At 41.3% G+C, this 21,243-nt stretch overlaps 1 protein-coding gene and 1 long non-coding RNA gene across 2 annotated transcripts in view; both read left to right on the forward strand.

The window, feature by feature from the left end:
- Nucleotides 1-21,243, forward strand: part of LOC139624365 (uncharacterized) — a 115,335-nt gene that overhangs the window by 47,000 nt on the left and 47,092 nt on the right. The window lies entirely within an intron of this gene.
- Nucleotides 12,194-14,496, forward strand: gas1a (growth arrest-specific 1a). Its single transcript, XM_071483436.1, has one exon. The coding sequence runs from the start codon at nucleotides 12,849-12,851 to the stop codon at nucleotides 13,629-13,631; it is 783 nt and encodes a 260-aa protein (XP_071339537.1). The 5' UTR covers nucleotides 12,194-12,848; the 3' UTR covers nucleotides 13,632-14,496.

Genomic DNA, 21,243 nt, shown 5'->3' on the forward strand with positions numbered 1-21,243 from the left:
GGTAATAAATCACACAGACAGTGCAATCACATACTTGAGAAATGTTGACTGGAACTAATGGTATTTGGATCTCCAATAAATATTTGTAATAACTAAGCTTCAAGCATCTCTTTCTTGAGCTTCCCCTTCCTGCGGATCAATGTTAAATTAGCCATGAATTCTGTGTGAGCTATTACTTGTTTATGCAACGTGAACCAAACAAACACAAACCATTGTAGCAACCACTGTAAGGCAAGCAATCCAATATGGGATATGAAGTCTTTAGTTTCCTTGGCCTGCAGATGGTTTGCAAAAAAGATGCATAATGAGCCACAAGTTCTGTTTACGTTAACAATCTCTTTGTAATTCTGCGTTACAGAGGCAATTTCCAAGACACTGCAGAAGATCCGGCCTTAGATTTATGTTGCCCTTTGTTTTAATACGTTGTCGAAAAAACCGATGTAAAAATTCGATCCAGGAAAGATCTTTTCTGGATTGGACTGTTGCCTAATTCTCTCTAATGATTACTCTATGCTGTGTGATTTGTTTGTTAGCAGTTGCTGTGAGCAACCAGGACACAGCAGACACAGGAAGTGGGAGCCATCCTCCCAGCTTGCCGCCATGTTAGAAGCTGCCCAGAGCGCTGAATAATGAGGCCGCTGATTGGCTTACTTTGTCAGTTGCTCCTGTGATTTGAGTCGAACACCACATCATAAGACAGAATCATGGAGCGAGAGCTTCTTCTTCTGGGAGATAATTGATGTTGTAGGAGAATAACAGGAAAAAGCTTGTCATCGTGTGTGTGTGTGTGTGTGTGTGTGTGTGTGTGTGTGTGTGTGTGTGTGTGTGTATGTAAACTACTTTACTGACTACACACTTGATTTACCTTCAAGGGGGAGAGCGTTATAGATTGTGCTGATCCCTTTTATATCAGAGCACAACCTGTGCACAGAGCTACACAGAAGCCATAAACTGTATCAATGGAGTCATAACCTCAGCCTAAGCTGAGCAGAGGAAAAAGTCAGACAGAATTATTTTGCCCCTACCTGACACTGCTGAATTAGCTCAGCGTCCTGATGGATTACCTGCGGCTGACCTGAGGTGTTAGTTGTGATGAATCTGTCCAAAGCCATCTGGGGGCCCCACTAGAGTTATTGCCTGCCGGTTATTGTCTGAAAGCAGACACTGACACAGTATGTCGTGGCAAAACATCAGCACTGAGGTGGCTTTTGTTTAAGATTTGCAAGTTTGAATTCTTACTCAGGAGTAAAATGCTGGGAAGCCTGCCTTCTTCCACAGAAAGATAAAACTATGAGCAAGTCCTCAGAGTGTCAGAGTCATCGTAATGTGCTTGTTTTTGAATCGACCTTATCTTAGATATTCCTGGTTGCACCACAATTCAGAGATGATATGAGATGATTTAATGAGGTAATTTCTGAAATTTTGAAATCCCAGACCATGACAGACATATTAGTGTAGCAATTGCGTCAATATTAACACATCTGTTTGCCAGGAACATTACATTTTGTGGAAAGAATTTTATATGATGCTTTTTTTAAAAAAATAAGAATTTCCAAAACTCTCAAAGTGAGAGTTGAGTTCCTCTTCTTTTTGCATTTGTAACTGACTGAATGAGCTTTACACCCTTCACAGTTCTGCCAATGTAATCACTTGATCAAATGATTAATTGTAACAGTTAAGAGCAGCTTTATATATTTTGGTCTGCAATCAAGATAAAATAATCTTCCAGGTAAACGAACCATCTCTGGGACTGCAGCTTTTACCTTATGTTCCTGCACAAAGTCATACTAGCTCATTAGCAGCTCTGAGGCATGTGCATCACACACAGCTGGCAGGCAGCTTGTTTATCTTGCGAAATGATTTGAAGAAATGTTTGTGTGTTGATCAGACATACAAAACCAACATGGATCAGAGAGTTGGTGTTCAGCCTGACTGATTCAGTTAAGACAGTTGATGTGTCAATATGGCTCTGTTGTTGTTGTTGTTGTTGTTGTTGTTGTTGTTGCTGTTGTTGCTGCCGCTTGGGGTCCAGGGTTTTATGTGAACAATATCTTTTTTTGGAGATTCAGGCTCAGATTAACTTTTTTTTGCCTTCTGGTTCAGTGAAGTGGATTCTTAATCCTGCTGTCCTCCTCCCTCAGCCGTTGCCCAAACACTTGTCAGTCATCTTGATGTGCTGTCTACAACGAAACAGCATCGAGCCTGAGGCCAAGGTAACTGGCATCAATAAAGCCAAAAGAAGCTGAAGGTGAAGGCAGGGGCTCTGCAGTAAAAAAAAAAAAAAAAATCAAGCAATTCTGGTGTTTGGGATTGTTTCTCAGCAGGTCTTCACATGTTTGGCTTAGCGTTCATATTTTAGTGCTTTACCATGGAGGTGAGTGACACACAGACACAGTTCAGTCATCTAGAAAATATCCTGTATCATGTACTTTTAAAAACTTTGAGTATTGCACCTTTAAAATCTTTAATTGGAGCTTACTTCAAACAAAGGGACAATGCTACAACAATGCAATTCAGTATGCTAGCAGTACTATGCTATATTAAATTAGAAACACCACCCTTGACGAAGGCACTCCCAGTTCAAAAGTAAATACAATACAACACTAAAACACTAAAACCTTCAAATGTATGTTTTTTAAAAACGTTTTCTGAAAGCTGACACTCCTAAATGGCGCCTGTGTGTCTTCAGAGTATGCAATATGTCAATTGGTCACATCTTTCTTATCCTCAGTAATCCCCTCGGAGTCAAGAGTTCATGGAGGATTGATGCATCTCTGATGCTATGTGAGACATGTGCTTTTTATTTGGTCACCAGGCAGCCGCGCTGCCTTATCAGCATAGCAGAACCAGCTGGGAATGCACTCCTGCACTACTTTGTTGGGGACATTGGTGAGAAACTGAAATGTTCTGACTTTTAAAACACACTTCCGTCTTAAGTTTGATAAATATATGTATGTATCCTGATCATATTTTCGGCAGTTCTCATGCTCACGTTGTGTGTTTTTCCTTTATAGTCAAATTTCCACCCACAATTTCAAATCAAAACAACCTCAGAAAGTTTTTGTCTTTTTCCACTGAAAGAACCAGGTTCTCATTTGAATTTTCTTTGCTTTAGTTTGTACTCGTCCCCACAACAGAGGCAATAGTTTTCCATGGGCCATAAACTACTACAGAACTGAATATTGCTTATTGTTCAAATACAAGCTCAGTGTGAGTCTTACACAGCCACTCTTTTTAAATGTTGACTCAGCATCTATTCAGGCTCAGTCAGTTTAATTCATATGGTCCCAAATACCAAATCACAAATTTGCCTCAAAGAAAACCACACCCTCTGTCCTTAAACTCTTGAGGAGGAAAAGGAGGAGGAACAAAGAATCAAAGGAAAACATGTAGAACTCATGGACCAAATCTTTAAAAAGTTAATACTACTTTGAATATGATAGTTTCTTTAAATGTATAAAAACAATGCTCTTTTTTTCCTTGAAACCTTTGGCAAAATAACTGTCACATCATACCTAAAGAAAACAAGACTACAAATGTGGTACAAATTTTTGGTTCCTCTTTTACTTTTGGACAGTCTATACTACAGACACAGTTTGAGATCAACAAGGGCCTCTTCTGTGTTTTTGCAAATGTTTGCAACTCCAGACCTTTGTAGTTTCTGTATCTTTAGCTCCTCTTTGGTGCCAATGAACCTCACTAGATGGGTTTCCTTATTCTTTTTTTTTTTTTTTTTTTAGTTTTAGTGGCAACATTACTGTTTTTGGTAACTACTGAGTTAGTTTAGAAACTATGGCTCTGATAATATAATGCACAAGATAGGTAAATAAATCTATCTTTAAATCCTAAGTGAAGAATAAATCAACATTATTACTCTAATTGTGACGTAAGCTGCTTTTCATTAGCTATCCACAGAACTTATGAATCATTATTAATATAATTTGGACGGGCCTCAATCCTTTCAAAATACCACAGTAATCTTTCATTGACAATAAGATTTGATAGAAGTCCAATGCCAGCAGGATTGTGGTGAGTTCATTTCCTCTATGTGCAGCGTGGGAGGAGGGCGAGGGGGGGGGGGGGGGGGGTGCAGAGGGGCAGTGGTCTTGGAGGAGTTAAGAATGACACGCAATTAATCAGCCCGAGCAGACGACCGATATCACTTCACTGTGGAGGCTGTACTGAACAGCTGCAGGAGGAAAGCGGCCCTTTGCCTTTCTTAGACATGTGGACAGAGGGAGGAAGAGCGAGAGAGTGAAGCAGTGAGAGTGAAAGAGAGAGAGTGAGTGTGTTTGTGTGTGTGCGCGCATATATGTGTGTGAGGCCTCTTACAGATGGGATGGAGGAGGGGAGGAGGAGACGAGGAGGAAGAGGAAAAAAAAAATGAAGGTTTTAACAGCCTACCCACATCTGTTTATTTAGAAAAGAAACCATTGTGTCATTCAGTTATTCTAACAACCTACACCAGGGCCAATGTTAGTCCCACAATGACGGCTTTTTAAATACACAGTTTACACTCCTATGAAGTGGCCTCATAACTGTGTTGGAGCCTCAGGAACGTGCCAAATGGGGGAACATGCTAGGGTTTCACATTCCCTCTTGCACTACTTGACGTCTCTATAGCAGACTCAGATGCCAGAGTGTGGCCGGGGAAGATCTGGTGGGGGCCATTTGTCTTGGTCTTGAGCTTTTTCTGGGTCTAATCTCTTAAATTGGTACTCGAGGTTTGGAGGCCGGCCAACAAAACTGCAGGGGGTTATGGGACACAAGTTTGAAAGCCGTGCGAGATGGTGAGATGGTATTCTGCTGTGTGCTCTGCTGTTTACATATCTTATCAACTGCGCACTCATAGACTGGGTGGCATAAATGCTACAGATGCACAGAGGAGTTCAGTGGAGAGTATTTCTGATTGTGTGTTTAATTCACTTTCTGCAGCACTGGGGCCTGAGCATGCTATGGTTGAGGAATAAGTGTGGCTGTGACTACTACAACATGGTCAAGGTATGGTTAGGGCTAGGCAGCCAAAACACTTAGTGAAAGTGCTGGTAATCAATATTTTCATAACAATATTAATGATGTTAAGCTGTGTGCCCTGCAAGTCTCCTGCTCTGGTTCAAGTCTCACTGTTCTCATTGCATTGTTTTTAGCCACAGCAGGCAACTGTTTTTCAGTAAAAATGCTCTAAAAACCCACTATAAACTACCTGCTCAGCACAAAGCAGCAGACGGACACAGTAAACGACTAGCTGGTGAACACAGTTTAGCATTTAGCTGCTAATGAGCGAGATATTTCCCTCAAAGACCAAACATAGAGCCAAAAGAGAGTGAATATTGGTCTTAGATTTGCTTGGTGACCAGAAACGTGTAAATAAGCAACTGTTTGCTAACACGTGAGGTGATCTCAGTGTTATGTTTTCATCTTGTTTCTGCTGACCCCAAGTTATTTCAGGTTTAAGGTTATAGAAAGAGTCGTTATAGTTAGAGTGTGGTTGTGGACTGAAGGACTATACAACCATTCTTGCGGCTCCGTGGTGCTGTCCTTAGGCACAGTGGTGCTAACGTCAGCATGCTCACAGTCACAGTGATATGCTCAGTGTCTTAGTTTAGTGTGCTAGAATGTTAACATTAGCTAATTAGCAGTTAATACAAAGTACATGTCTAATCATAATCCAGAGTAAGCGCCATTAAAAATGTCAACCAGATGGCGGTGCTAACTTTAGTGCTGTGTCTGTAACAGGATGCAATCTCTGGTCTCCTGCATAAAGTCAGATGTACTACATGCCCACCAACCACACAAGGCCAATCTCCGCACACTTACTTTCTGCCTTGCTACATATAGCACGCACTACTGCCTGCAAGGGCACTGAACTTTGGCATTGGACATAAGTCGTGACCTGCGGAATCGTCTATTATGAACACAGTTCATAGGATACTGGGGCTGTCATAAAGACATAGCTTAACGTAACATTAAAACACTGTGAAAGTATTGACTCTCATTACTTCTCAAGTACTGTTAAGAGAACTGTAACATTTTAATCTTGTTCAGTGATTGTTTAGTGTTTAGTTTCTTGCGTATTTTATCAAGACAAAATTTATGGTTGTATTACTAAAGGGTTTTTAAGTATAGTTTGCATTCATGAGACATGCAGTTTTCGCTGGTGTGTAGTTTGGGCTGTCACAACTCTCTGCAACTGCTCTCTATAACAAAGCTGAGCCTTTCATCAACAGCAGATCAGAAATATTTACCACTTGTGGTCTAACTGATTATGTGTATGCTTTGTTGTGTTTTTATATTGTTAAATTCTTTCTTGCTGAACTCCATGTTTAGGAGATTAAGGTCATATGTCTATGTCGGGGGTTAGGTCTTTATTGGTTGGTCCATATGTGCTGGTGTTTGTCTGCAGTGATATGAAAGGCCTTCAGGCCTGTATAAACAGCCGCTTACACAAGCAGACGGCTGAGCAGCATATGTTGCAACAGCTGCTTGTGTGATAAGTGTGGTGTGGAGGCCATGTAGAGATTCATAGATGTCTGTCTGGCTAAATGTTGTCGAAGTTACCTGGATGTAATTACACTTCTAAAAGCACACGCTCCGCCCCTAATGGACTTCACTGTTAGTTGACATGAGGGCCAAGCTATCCAAAGGCGTTTTTGCTGCCGGGGGGATAAATACCACTATCATCCTGTCAGCAGACACCCAAAACAGACAGAGGGGGGTCATCCAGGACCAAAAAAATAAGTTTGTTTTTGCAGAGTGGCCTCAAGGTGCAGATTTGGAGATACCAAAAGTAAAGTATGTTTAAGGGCAAAAAATGCATAAAAAATGGAATTTTGATTACAACTCCACTTTCTGTTTGCTTCATACGTAGCATTATTTAATTAGGGGGAATGAAAGGTCCATCATAACACCCAAGCCTATTACTTTTAAAAATTTCATTTCAAGTGTTGTCTAATGCAGACTCCTGTCTTTTCAGATTTGGGTATTTGGTTTAAGTTGCTCTTTTAAATTGAGTTGTTCTGATAAAGTTTAGATTCATAAATTACTACATCAGTCCTATATTCCTTTATTGATTCCTTGATTGATGTTTTTGAAGGATTTGAGACACTGAAGAATCTTAAGGATAACAACTTTGCTTCTTTTTAAGTGTTATGACGAACAAATCACTGACTTATATAAACTATTACTGCTGCTGCACCCCACTTAAATGGCCACCCTTGCAGCAATTATTTTTTAAAGAGTTTGTTTGTTTCTTCTGATATGGAGATCAGTCGATGCTTGATCCTGTAGAAATCATCGTGCAGTGGATTGTGTTAAAAAAGTCAGGAAGATCAGTGCCTAGTTGACATGATGGATGACTTTCATCTTACTGATTAAAGGAACAACCCCGCCCCTCATAACACTTCATTGAACATTTTGCTTGTTTGGCAGGATTTTGAAGAAGAAAAGGAAGGAAGGAAGTTTGAATTTCCTACCCAATCAAACTATAGGGAGAAAAGTAAATAGTGTTTATTCCCTGAAAACTGTATTACATCAGTGTTTTTCAGTGTTGTGAAAAGAGACAGTGTGTTGTTGTTTGATCCTGCAGGGGATTTACTCATTCACTGCCCCTTGAGCAAAGCAGTTTCCGGGGATTCTTGACTTTTGTATCCAAAGCGCTCTAGCAATGGTAAACAAAGGTGGTTTATTTATGGCTTTCTGCCGTTATCTGCCAACTTGTACGGTTGTAATCACTTGTGCGTAACTCTGCATTTCCAAATGAACACAAATCCCTGAAAGAGGATGGACAAAACGGAGGCACATTAATGGGCAGACATGAGGAAGGAAATGAATCCTTAATCTTGTTTGGTTTTGTTCCAAATAACTTATCACTTGCCATTATCACTTCTCTGAAACCCTGAAGAGGAAGCAATTTGAATGGATAGTTCCTGCCAACTCATTTCCTGTATTCTGATATTTCCTCCTTCAGACGACACGGTGCAGGCCCACTGCCGCTGACCTGCTCTGCTGGGATTCAGCTCCCTCAGTAACTGATGAAATCCTCACAACACAACTCTCTGCAACACTCCAGCTGCAGCAGACCTGTGACCAGTGATGGGTTAAACATTTGAAATTAGTTATATGTAAGTTTTTTTCTATTGCTACATACATTAGCATCAACAGCCATTTACTTATCAGTCTAGGGGAAACAGCATCAAGCTTTATTCATTTACTCACCAATAGCTGTCTCCAGCAGTGGAGAGCAATGCCAACGTTGAATCTTGTTTTGTACCTGTTTCTATCACTTCTTTCCTTCCACTCAAGTTGGCATGCTAACAAGCTAGCTTGGGCCTGATCAGTCTGTCTAATCACTGTAGCGTCCAGTCTGCCCTGAAGTAGTAGCGCTGCTCAGACTTTATTATAACCTTGGCAAATGACCATTACAACCACCTGCTCCAAGAGAGAAACCATGTTTTGCAGCAGAACTTAAAACTTACATAGAGTCCCTTTTAAAATGCAGCAGCAAAAATCTCAGAACTAATAAAAAATCCCACCCACTATTGATCACTATTGAGTTGTTAAAGTGACTACAAGTGATCCACAGTGTGTGAGAGTCTTTGGTTCTTTCAAACTTATTTCCTTTTTTTGTGATGTGGTTACATGGGGGAAAAAAATCACACACAGAGACAAGCTTCTAAAAAAAATGTCCATGTTGAAATGAGTTTCATGGAAAAAAAATAGAAATTGTGTGAAACATGTGAAAATGAACTATAGACACAAGCACATTAGATATTTTACATATTACCTGTTGGCACTGCTTGGGCCCTGTATAAGATATAAGTATGTTTTTATTTCAGTCAACTTAATTTAATAGCCTGCTATGACGTTTTTCACAAAACATTACAGCTAGCTTAGCCAGCTCTCAGTGTTCTGAACACCAGCAGGGGATGGTTTTAATGTCATTATGTTTGTCCCTTAATTGGACTGTTGCGGCAAGAGCTCAGATTTAATTGAGCCCTCAAAGTAACGACGCTCAGCTCTCAGTGCAGCACATCTGGTTTAGGCATACAGCTGTTGGCAAAGACAAAAGTGTTGTATGATTCAATGATTCGACCAGCTCTTTTTTTTTCTTCTGTAAATTTGTGGGATGAAAGATTTTTTTTATGTGGTTGATGAGGCCTTTTGTCCTAGACGTCTTAACTTTATCCAGTTTCAATATATGCAAATTATAATGGACTTTAAAGGGCAAAATTTCTGCTTTATTTACACTAATGTAGTAAAAAGATGAATGAATGACTACCTCACTCCCATGCTGTTGCCTCTGTTTTATATTACAGATGTTCTAAAAGCACTTGAAACAATGAATACTTTGGTGTTTGGAAATCTTTTGTCAAAGCACACAGTGTTTCCATTCTCAGTGCTGGAGGGAAAAGCAGGAAAGGGACTCCTGAGGTATTGAGTTCCCTGTATCCATCATTTTCGACGAGTTGGGACCTTGGAGTAGCGCCAGCAGCGTCTGTGCTAGCCAGCCGTAACTGACATTGAGTGCATTGTTTGCAGTGGGAAGCTCACGGCTGTGGCCTAAAGGTACATTCCTGAGATCAGAATGCTGCTTGAAACACAAACAGCCTTTGTGCCCTCGCTGCTCTCTTTCCCTGACTCCCTCATCCACATCAAGCCTCAAGAACTAAACTGCCTCCTCCTGCTCATGTGTCAACATGTGGGCTATCATTTTACTCACACCCACACACACACACACACCCATGTGTCATTTTGATGATGAGGTCCAGGCAGGTATCTAAGGGTGACGATCTAAGCTTTTGGAAAGAAGCTGGCGAGTGAAAACTTTTTTTTTTTTTTTTTTTTCTAAAACAAACAGTGTCTTCAGATTTTTATTGACCTTTTTGGTTGTGAGAGACAAAGTATCAAAATTGTAAAATACACATTGATGGCTGCTTTAAGAAGTGTTGCGGATCGTCCGATCTTGACTTTCCTCTACAGTAACCTGGTCTGTGAGTTTTTTTTCTTACTATTATATTTGAAGTGTGTTTGTGTGGTAGCAGATTAATGCTGGCAGCAGTGATTAGAACCAGAGAAAGTCTGCTAAGCTTAAGCCCATCTTGTCTCTGTGAATAAGGATGTTCACATGAGAAACAAAAACAGAAGGACAGAAACTATTTGTTGGAACAGTTTTGATGATTGTTAAAGGCTTTTTTTAAAGGAATAAATTCCATAAAATCTCAAGTTTTATCCTCTCAAATGTTAAGATCTGCTGGTGTCTCCTATGAGAGCGATCTGAATATCTTTGGGTTTTGGGCTGATTTCTGGACAAAACAGAACAACTTGGCTTTGGTAAACTATAATGGGCACTTTTCACAGTTTTCTGACATTTTACTGACCAAACAATTCATTGATTAATTGATGAATAATGAAAATAAATTGTTGCAGCCCTAATAAGGATTTATGAATGTGTTGCTGTGGTCGAGGTCTGTCCAGTCACTACCAGTAAACATGCAGAAACTCTCCAACACCAGTCACCATTCAAACATATGGGAGACAGATTGCCTGGCAGTCAGATTATTTGACTGCGGAAATGAAAACTATTGAAAACATGCATAAAAACTGAAGTGTGAATCACCACCGACATAGAGGTTGTTTGCTTTAACTCTTATCATATAAATAATACACTCCAAAGCTGTTTTAACATTGTAAAATTGCTATTTGTAATGCAGATTGCTTCTCTGGGCACACTTTGTTTTGCAGTGACATATTTAGCTTATACCCACTCAAAACTAACAGCATGATGTTTGATAGAAATATTTAAACTCTTAAAACTAGAGTGGTACTCAGAAGAGTGCATAGCTCCACCAAGGCTAAACAATCCTACATTCTCTTCCACCAGATCCAAATCATTATCTCTATCTTCAACACATTGTATAAACTCACTAAATGCTAGATTTTGGTCTCCATCCCTCAGAATAATGGAACCACAGACATCTACTTTTTGCAGTTATTCATCAATTATGAATTGAGAAATCTGTCACAGAAGAAGCAGAGATTTTCAATTTTACCACAAATATCCACAACTGACCAGACTGAAGGAGCAACATTTCCTGGAAAAACTGGCATCACTTCCTGTCTTTCTTCATTTATCACTTATTGCCCTATGCAACACTGGTTTCACACTATGAAGCTGCTAAGAGTTGATAATGGCGATGAAAAAAAAAAATCAAAGTGACACAGGCAGGTTTAACTGATATTAGTATCCTGTGATTACTCTGGTTAGGATTCATGCCTCATGCTAAGACAGGAGACACTGCAAATGAAAAGTGCTGGAGCTCTAATTAACTAGCTTAACATCTGACAGTGTAAGATGTGGTGCAGTAATGTGAGGGAAGTTCACCTTAATGAGAGATTATATTCAATGATGTTCACTGAGTGCCCTCTAATACCACAGCTAATTTGTACTCAGTTGCTCTGCTGAGGAAGAGTTAATAGGATGTGGATGATTAAATTATCAGTGAGGTTGCCGCACACATCATTAGCATGAAGTTGTTCAAGGAGTTCAAATTATTATTGAACAGCAGCATAGTTACAGCGTCATTATCCACTATCTATCTCCTGTTGCATATCGTTCCTCTGCTGTCTCTCCAGCTCTCCAGCTGTGGATAAAGAAAAATGCCCCAAATTTTATAATTTATTATTTATCATCATATAGTTTTATGGTGTAAATAAAAACATATAAAATCTATTTGATGGATAATACATGGCGAAGGCTCCCCCCTCTTTCTCTCTGCTACATCGACTACAACATATTTTTCTGTGAATGGAAAAACAACACTTCATTCAATGGACTACTCCATCCATCAATCCATCCATCCATTCATCCATTAGCTGGACCACTTAGCCTTTTGATGTGGACAAATAACAATATTTTGATTTTAAAAAAAAAAAAAAACCTGTGTTGCCTTTTATAATTGGCACATCCCAAACTAGTTTTTGGGAAGTATATTTAGGGATTATTATTTATAGCTTCATAAAAGCTGGTTAAAATCAATTCCCTTGTACTCAACAAGGAGAACTGTTCTCTCCATTAAGTTTTACTCCCCAACACATTCATCCCTCCTCACCTTGTATTTCTCATGACCATCTCCCTCCCACCCTAAACTCCCGCCCATCCCTACGTAGAAACCCACAACAAGTGCCCCAACCAATGAGAGGCACCTCGCTAATGTGTGGAGAAGGGGCTGAGGAACAGAAAGACAAATGCTCAAAGGGGAGAGAGTAGAGGACCACTTTGCGACCCACAAGGGTTGTTGTTTTTCCCCATGCACGATTTGTTTGCACTCCCGTTGCGGGCAAGGACTGCTAAATGATCCAGCGCGGTCCCCCAAGGGGCTCTCGGAACTTGTCCGGCTTCGGTTTTAGGTGGGAGCCCGCTAGGAGAGAGTAGGCAACAGGGAACCGCGGAGCTGCAGGCAGTTTGCTGCATGAACTCAAGAGTCACTGCGATGGAGTAAGCCGCTGCAGAAACTCCCCCCACCCCCCCCACCAACTTATGGAGAACACTTCTTTTCTCAACCTTGTGAGTTTCTGTTTTAGTGCTCAGCCCGATCATGTATGGATAACGGGAGGTTCGCTCAAGTATCCGGCTCAGATGGATCAGCGCTGACGGGTTTATGGAGCCGGGATCACACAGTGCACTGCCAGCCTGTTGAACGCCCACACACGGGCCTATCACACACCATCTGCCTCGGAATAAATAACAGTCTCCGGTGAAAACACTGTCCGTGGAAGTAGTGTAGAAGTTTTGTTTGTTTTTTTTACATATGACACTGCTGTGAGCGCGACCGTCTCTTGAAGCCAGAACAATGGCAACCCCTGGCGCAGTGGCACGGAGCGTCTGCAGGTCTGCCTCCACTCTCAGTTGCGTGCTTTTGTTTTTCGGCTACTTCTCCGTGGCCTCGCCGTCCCACGGTCGGCGGCTGATATGCTGGCAAGCCATCATGAACTGCCAAGCCGAGCCCGAGTGCAATTACGCATACGAGCACTACACCCGAGCGTGCGGACCCGTGCTGAGCGGGGACAGGAAGAAGTGTCCCAGCCACTGCATCTCCTCGCTCGTCCAGCTCAACCTGACCAAAAACGGGCCGGCGCTGGAGGACTGCAGCTGCGCCCACGACGTGCTGTGCACCAGCACCAAGCGGGCCATCGAGCCCTGCCTGCCCAGGACTACCAGCACCGGCTGCACGGAAGCCCGGCGCCAGTGCGAGAGAGACCATCAGTGCAACTCCGCGATGCACGACTATCTGAACCACTGCGGGAAACTTTTCAGCGGGGCGGTCTGCACGAACGCCTGCCGGAATGTGATAGCGAATATGCGTAAAATACCCAAGGGTCAGCAGCTGGACACCTGTATGTGCGACGGGACGGAGAGGGCCATCTGCGAGTTCGTCAAGAGCAGCATGAAGGCGCTGTGCTTCGAGTCCGCCGAGGTGTACGAGAGCAGCGGGGACGACGGCGATGGCGAGTACGACGAGGACCCGTCGGATCCGTACTACACGGACGAGCTGGAGAGCGGAGCCTCTCCTCCAGCGGCCCACTGCGCTTTGACCCTGCTGGCATCCATTTTGGCTGTACTGCCCCTCATTTAATCCCCAGGTTCATAATCTGCCCCGACTATTGTTCAGATAAAAGGCAATGTAAACTTTTGGCACTCGTTGACCTGCTACTATTGTGAAAGGTTAGAGCCTCAAAGACTGAAGGAAAGGGGTGCTGGGACGCAGGCCTCGTTTGAATTGAGAGTGGTGGACGCTGAAGGATATCAAATCAGGATATTTTCTATGCAAATGAAACCGGAACGATGTTTTTAAACCTGTCCGAGCTCCTGGCTGCTTTCTTATCGAACCACACCACTCCTCTGCTCTCCACACGCTTTGCTTATGTGATAAGCTAAATAGGATTGTCTACTTTTTCACACTCACAGACTGATAGTAAAGTTGTCATAATAGAGACACGGTTGGTTTGTTTTGGTAACAATGCAACGCTTAATCAGTATATGCTGTGCACTGCCAATCCTTTTTTTTTTTTTTTTTTTTTTTTTTTTTTAAAGATATGAACTATTTTTGTATAATAGACTGTTGCCATGTGGCACCAGGTCATCTGATTTACAAGTATTTAATGCTGGAATCTATGAACTTGTAAATAGATTAGGAGTGAAAGTGAAACAGTAATTTATTACATGCCACCTAGTTACATCCAAATGTCCATCATGTGAATAAAAGATTGAGAATTCCAGCTTTAAAGGGAAGTTATTTAGACTGTATTCTCTTCAAAGATAATGTACATTGTATATATGTGTATAGCCTATATAGATTTTTTTTCAGAGAATCCTTTATGTTTTAGGCTACGAGATGATTTATTCACCGTGTATGGCCTAGAGAAAGAAATGTCTAAATCCACTGTATGATTGCCTCGATGATATACTTTTATAGAAGGCATAAAGGAAACTTGAAGATATCACTCCTGACTGTGAGTTATTTGTTGATTTTTGACACATTAGTTCCTTGATGGTACTGTGCCTTGATCCAGAAAGTCAAATTGGTTTTTTTAATACGTTCAAAAACACATTTTTTTTGCTAAGTCACTGTGGGATTTTGTAAACAGTGTAAACAATGCTGTTTTACTATAATAAGCATGATTGAAAATAGGATGTTGGATCAGTTATCAAAAGCAAACACACTGTAATATGCAAAAATCTGTATTATGCTTTATGTTTTGTTTTTTTAAATTTTGTCAGAAGTTTAAGTTACATCAGTTTGGAGAAACATGCTTCATTCAAACAGTCCATTGAGGTTATAAAAATAACATAAATCTGACAAGTGTGTGTGAATCTTTATTTTCCACACTCTTATTTGTAGTTCCTAAAATCCCACTAAGCTTTACATAATGGCTAAGGTCAGCAATATACATGGTTCTATAATAGAAAATCTAAAGTGCTGTATTTGGTTATGCTCCTTAGTTTGGTTTTACAGCTCTGATTAAAGTTAACACAATACTGTTTATTAATCATGATGCTTATGAAGCACTGAAATATCTAATATCTAATTGAAAAATTTAAGGTAACATTGTTACATCATTTTATTCTGAGGAGTGTGTGAGATGATTAAGGCGTTTTTACTCTTTTTCTTTAAAGGGTGTTTTTCCCATAAGGAGACATCTCTGGTCTCCGTCACTAAATCCAGCTGTGTAACAAACATAAAAACTCTTACACTCCTGTTTCTGTAACTACAGTCCGGTAAATACAGGCTCGTTTAAAATGCAGGCAGCCCTCCTGTGGTGGCTGATAGCCTAATGACCTGCATTGTATTGATTTACCTGGCTGTTGTCAGAAGGAGCTGTCACCCTCCTCCCCCCTCCACCACCAACACTGCGTGCACTCAGATATCAGAACTGACACTTCTTGGCACAATCTGCACTTTTTATCCTGTTATCATACACGTTTTTACATTCCCATGCAGTTTAAGAGATTTGAAAAATAGACGGAAAATTGAGATTTTGAGTGTTTCTCAGTTCAGAGTAATTCAAAAAATGTTATTTCTTACTCCTGTGTTTACAAATATAACTAATGTAAACAAACTTGTTATAGCATCAGAAACAAATGAGAAGTGAGTAACTCAAATCAAGTTGTTATTTCCAGACCTGTCGTTGTAGGAGCAAATCACATAATACAATCCTGTGGGAAACTTTGTTTTTAAAATTCTAGATTATCCCTTTAATTGGCTCCAATTACATGCAGCGTGGCACAAGATTTATTCAGTCTCTTAGTTAAATACTAGTGCATGCACCTTCTACTGAAAGTATGTGTATATTTTTGTTAGTTGTAAAAGTGTTATTTCCAAGACATCTTGCAGATCAATCCACCCCTCCCTCTGCTCGACTTCGGGGGCTTTAAATCATTGATTTGCTGCAAAATGTTTTATTAGAGGGGGGACAAGAGCCCTCTAGCTGAATGGATGGAGGAGAAGTCGAGTGGCATCTTTGTCATGGAAATGTTAAGCACATAATAGTTGGGTAGCACAATAGGGAGGCACTTCATTCTTTCAGGCTGGCTTGACACCTCTGGAGAGCCGAGCGGCGGGGAAGCATGTGGGAACGATCTGCTGCCGCTTGGGTCTCAACCCTCCACTGCAAGAAAAGAAGAATGACGGGCTTGGGCCAGGGTTGTTTTTACCTTGAATCCTCACTTAACATCCTATGTGTTTTTTTTTTTGTTAAACTCTCTTTTTCTACCTGCATTGGTTTATTTTAGTACTTTTGCTTAAGAAATTACAAAAAAAAAGGAACAAAACCGTGATACTAAAAAGTCCCTTTTCCTGTGTTTTTACAGCTCAAACATTGCAGCAAATAAGTTATATGAAATTTTGTAATTGCAAAAACGTATCTCGAGATCCTGGCTCCTAAAGAACATACCTTTCTTACAGTGTTGGTATGCGGTCTGCCGTGCATGAAGCTTTCCAGCAGGAGAATAGTTCTTTAGCCCAGTCTGTCCTCCCCGCCTCCTCCTTCTCCTTGTCTTTCTTTTGCCTCTTGCATTTGTTCGGGCAGTTTCAGTACTTAGAAAAAGCGCAGCATGCGATGATTAGGCTATAATAATGCACGGGGTGTGAATGGATGAATGAGGCGCAAAAAATCTCACAAAACTGGCCTGCTTGTCATAAAATTGAAGTGGTGTGCAATGAGCACTTGGGTACATTTGCTTGTGTTGTGCTCACAAGGCCAATTTTTTTTTTTTGGGGGGGGGGGGGGGGGGGGGGGGGGGGGGGGTTAAAGAATTAAGTGTTATTTCAGTTAATATAATAAATGCAGCGGCCACAAACAGAGCCTCCAAAACGTGAAAAGTTATCACAACTGATTTTGACAACATGCAGCTCCTCTCTCGCGCGCATGTGTGTGTGTGTGTGTTGGGGGGTGGGGGTGGTTCTGGGTTTAATTTACAAACTGTGGCTGTTTGTGTTCCAGCTCTTTGAGCGTGTGTAAGGTATCTCTGCCATCAACTTTGCCTCAGTGAGTTCACTTCACTTCCAAGCTCTGTTTCTTTGGCCTCCCGAACAAAACGGCCCACACTTCACCCCATGCAGATCACTTCACCCCTTCACCCCATGCATATCACAGCACAGTGTTTACAAAGGTGCAGCTCTCTCAACCACTGGAGGTTTGGTGCTCGGCGCAGGCTGCTTGTAATGGGATCTCTTCTAATCCTTACAGTATTTTTATTTCTTTAATTTTTTTATTTGAACTTTCTTAGTTTCTTTTTCTTTTCCACCCTTCCTTTACGTTTATTAAACAATGCAACCTGAATAAGTTCAGTTTCCATACTGACATGACTTCTTTTACTGCTCTTATGGATACTTGACAACATGGAATATTTGACCTTAGCCCTACTTTTCCTCGCAGTGTTTTCACTTAAGTCCTGGCATCGGTTGGGGTGGTGTTTTTTCATGGAGAGGTAAATGGAAAACCTATATGGAACCTATTCAGCTTGAACTTGTTTTACTTAAAAAAAAAAAAAAAAATCCTCAATCAAAACAAAGAGTCTGAAATGCGTCCGTGTTTCGGTGTGATCTCTAAGGACTTGAGGCTTGAACATATACATTGTTGTGATTTTAGTCTCTCTAAACAACCTATGTAAGGTCTAAAGTTGAGAATTTTTCTGTATCTGACTATATTCCTAATATTCAGGCCTTGGAGGGAGCTCCTTACTCCTGATGTGTGCTGACCATATTTCTCACAGGCATTTGTTTTGGCCTTGGCTCCATGCGAGGTTGTGCAGAGAGTGATGTAGAAACGGTTGGACAGTTGGAATGGCTGAGACGGAGGAGGAGGCACTGAGATGGAAAGTTCATTTGAAAGGATTTGGAAATAATCCCCTAAAGTTACCACAGGGTATTCGATGGAATGGGCTCCACCTCGACTCCCCTCTGTGTTCCTGCCGTAGCTGAGGCGCACATTTGTTTAAAAAGGTAGTTATAAAAGAAGTGTGTTGCTGGTAGTGATTCTCTCTTGGAGCGTGTTTTCGGTGTTGTAAGTTATTGCGGTTCTGCAGACGATGCTCTCCTCCTCGCCGTCATGTGGCGATCGCCGTCTGAATCCATCCCATTTTGAAGGAGACGCCAGTGACACGCCGAAGCAAAGATCATTGATTTTGCATCTCTCTCATTAGCTGCTTGGCCGATGCCAAGAGACTTTCAAGAAAGTCCTGTTGTTTTTCTCCCGTCTATTTCAGCTGCCACTTTGATTTCATCATGCAAGACCTCTGCTGAGTTCACAACCCTTTGAAATGAGAAAAAGGCCTGTAATCCAGTTACTCAAGCTGCAGCCCGACTCCTCGGGTCCTGAGAGAAAACCTGCAGCACTAATCCCACTGTCACCATCAGAATGCTTTGTTACCTGACTGTTTGTGGCAGCCATTTGATATATTCGCTGTTTAAAATGTTGCTGTTGAGCATTTTACAAAGGGGGTCACAAAGTGTTGCGCACTGGTTTTGTTAGTTGTGCTGCAGTGCTTATGTAGCTGGTGTAGTGTTGGAAAAATCAAAAAGATGTTGCAAAAAAACAAAAACAAACTAAACCCACAGTAATTTAGCTGCAGATGAATAGAAAAGTGTTGGTTTGCTTGGGTTGAAGGCTGCAAATAAGATTTCCTTTTGTTTTTATAGATTTAAAGAGCCTTTCTCTTCCATGGATAGTTTTTGTGCAGATGTCGATTTAAAAATAACACAATCTACAAATGATGAGAATTGTATCCATCAGCTGTTACATGCGCTGCTGCCTCACCACACTGAATATTGTCAAATTACTGTCCCAACCTAAATATTTTAACAGTACAAATCACACATACCAACAACACAGAGCTTCCTTATTCACCCTTTTAGTAATGAGCACATAGTGAATGGGAAACAGAGGTAATATCTTGACCTGGATTGTTTGTACAGAGGGAAACAAAACATGTACCAGTGACATGAACAGAAAGTGGCATGTGTGTTTGTGGAAGGTGTTTTTACCACAGTGCATGTCCTGCCCCAGAGCTGTGGCCATGTAATCCGAATGACAGCTAGTGTGGTTTGACCGACCATGAAAACAATCTGTGCAGCGTCAACAACAACATGGTGCAGGGATCATCAATGCTGCCGGAGAGACAGTGGCTCGAAATGAAACTTTCACGATTCAGGCAGAAATGCTGACTCATTGTGGCAGCAAATGGACGCAATAAGGAAAAATGGAAAAGAAATGAAAATATAGGTAGTTACATGCAGCAGTTATATTTGTACAGAGTAGGTAAAAATGTTGGTAAATAGGCTACAAGATATACAACAATGTAGTCTAATATCTAACTTAAGATGAACCTACTATGTGTATTTTATTGCCTGTGACTGAATGGAAAAAAATGTTCCCTGAAAATCCTCTGATTTGAGACACAGCTGTCATCACCTTTGTAGTTTATATAGTGAATTTCATAGCAAACAGTTGCTTATTTACAAATCCAGCCGTTACTGAGTTACAGCATCATTGATTTGAAGTAATGTTTCTGGCCACCTGGCAAATGTAAGTCTAATATTCTCTCTCTCTTTTAGCTCTGTTTTTGGCCCCCACCAACTCCAGAGGGAAATATCTGACTCTTTAGCCGCTAAATGCTTCACAGCGTTCACCAGCAAATCACTAACTGCGGTGGTTTGGTGCTGAGCAGGGAGTTTAAAGCTCTTTCACTGAAAACAGCTGCCTGCTGTGGCTGAAAACATCATTAGGGTGAGAGTGAACCAAAACAGTAAATTTCCAGACTGGACAGCTAAACAATGAGCTGAAACTCCCTACAAAGTCCCATCGAGCCAAGTGGAGCTGCAAAAGTCAGGTGATAATTCTTTGTAGGTTCGTCACTACGTGCAGCTCCTTTCACATTGTCACCTCAGTGTTTCTGCTATAAAACATTTTTCAGTGGTGGCGCAACTACACAACTCTGCAGAGGGCTTTTAATTAAAATGATAGATACAGGAAGTGGAGGAAGAGAAGAGAGAGAATTTTAAGTAGCAAACATTAAGTTCTATAGACTTTTATTACGTACTGATATTCACTGCGACTGCCAGTGTACGACGTCCACTCACCACCATCGGGATGTGTGCATGTGCTTGGACTTGAACGGCATGATTATTAGTGTAACCGTGACGATGAATCTCTCCTCACCTTAAAGGAATATATGTACTTTAACTTAATCTACATTATTTCTTTAACCTTAACTGAATACAAACCATGATCTCATGACCTTAACCATGGCACTGTCACATCATAAAGCTGATTTATTTTTTAACAGTGAGTTGTATGTTTTAGACAAATGATGTTGTGTTGATAGATCTGCAAAACCTTCTGTGTTGTTCTAGATAAACAAACAACATATTTTGAAGGACTTATCTCATTAGTGAATAATAGTTTCATGATAGCACCTTTGCGCCTGTATAGTTTTTTGTTAAAGCCCAACTCTCCACAGATATACTATGGTCATTTAGTGCAGTAAATTCTACTTTATGGCCCTTTAATTGAGGTGTTAAACAGTTTCCCCTGCTCTGTCCTCCTGGCTGCAGTGGCTCTTCACCCTCCATCAGCCTGTAACAGCCAGTGGGTCCAGCTGCTCCGCAGGCCCAGGGGGACATTCCCAGCGTGTTCACACATCACTGGAGGAGCTGGAGTGTTTACCTTTCACTTTGACCACAACACAAACAACTTCACCCACAAATAAACAAAACACGAGGCAGGGGCCACGAGTGCAGCAGGACGCAGTCCAAGAGGCGCTGTGACAACGAGTCAGGGCCGCCTCTGTTTGTATGCTCGTGTTTGTGTTTACATGTGTGTAGGTGTGGGTGTGTATGCAAATGCCCTCATGTGCCACTGGGAGTTTGTGGAGGAATGCGGGGAAGTTTCATAGTAATCTGATTGTTGTTGAGACTTTTTTTTTCTTCTTAGAGATAGATGCAGCAAGGCTGATTTGCCACTGATCTCTTTTTCCCAGCATGATTACCCATAACACACCTCTACCTCCAAAAGCCTCCTCTATCTGTGCACTTTTCAGAGGCCTCCGCAATTCAAGGAATAAGAGGAGAGGAGCAGAGGAAAGCGGGGGAGGGGCAGGGACGAGAGACAGAGAAAGAGACAGAGAGAGGAAAACACAAAACTTGCTGACACGGGGCATAACTTAATTTCCACGGTAGGGGGACAGCT

Source organism: Trachinotus anak, unplaced genomic scaffold (assembly GCF_046630095.1).
Source record: "Trachinotus anak isolate AG129_WGS33_773 ecotype Australia unplaced genomic scaffold, CSIRO_AGI_Tana_v1 ptg000008l, whole genome shotgun sequence".
NCBI lineage: Eukaryota > Metazoa > Chordata > Actinopteri > Carangiformes > Carangidae > Trachinotus > Trachinotus anak.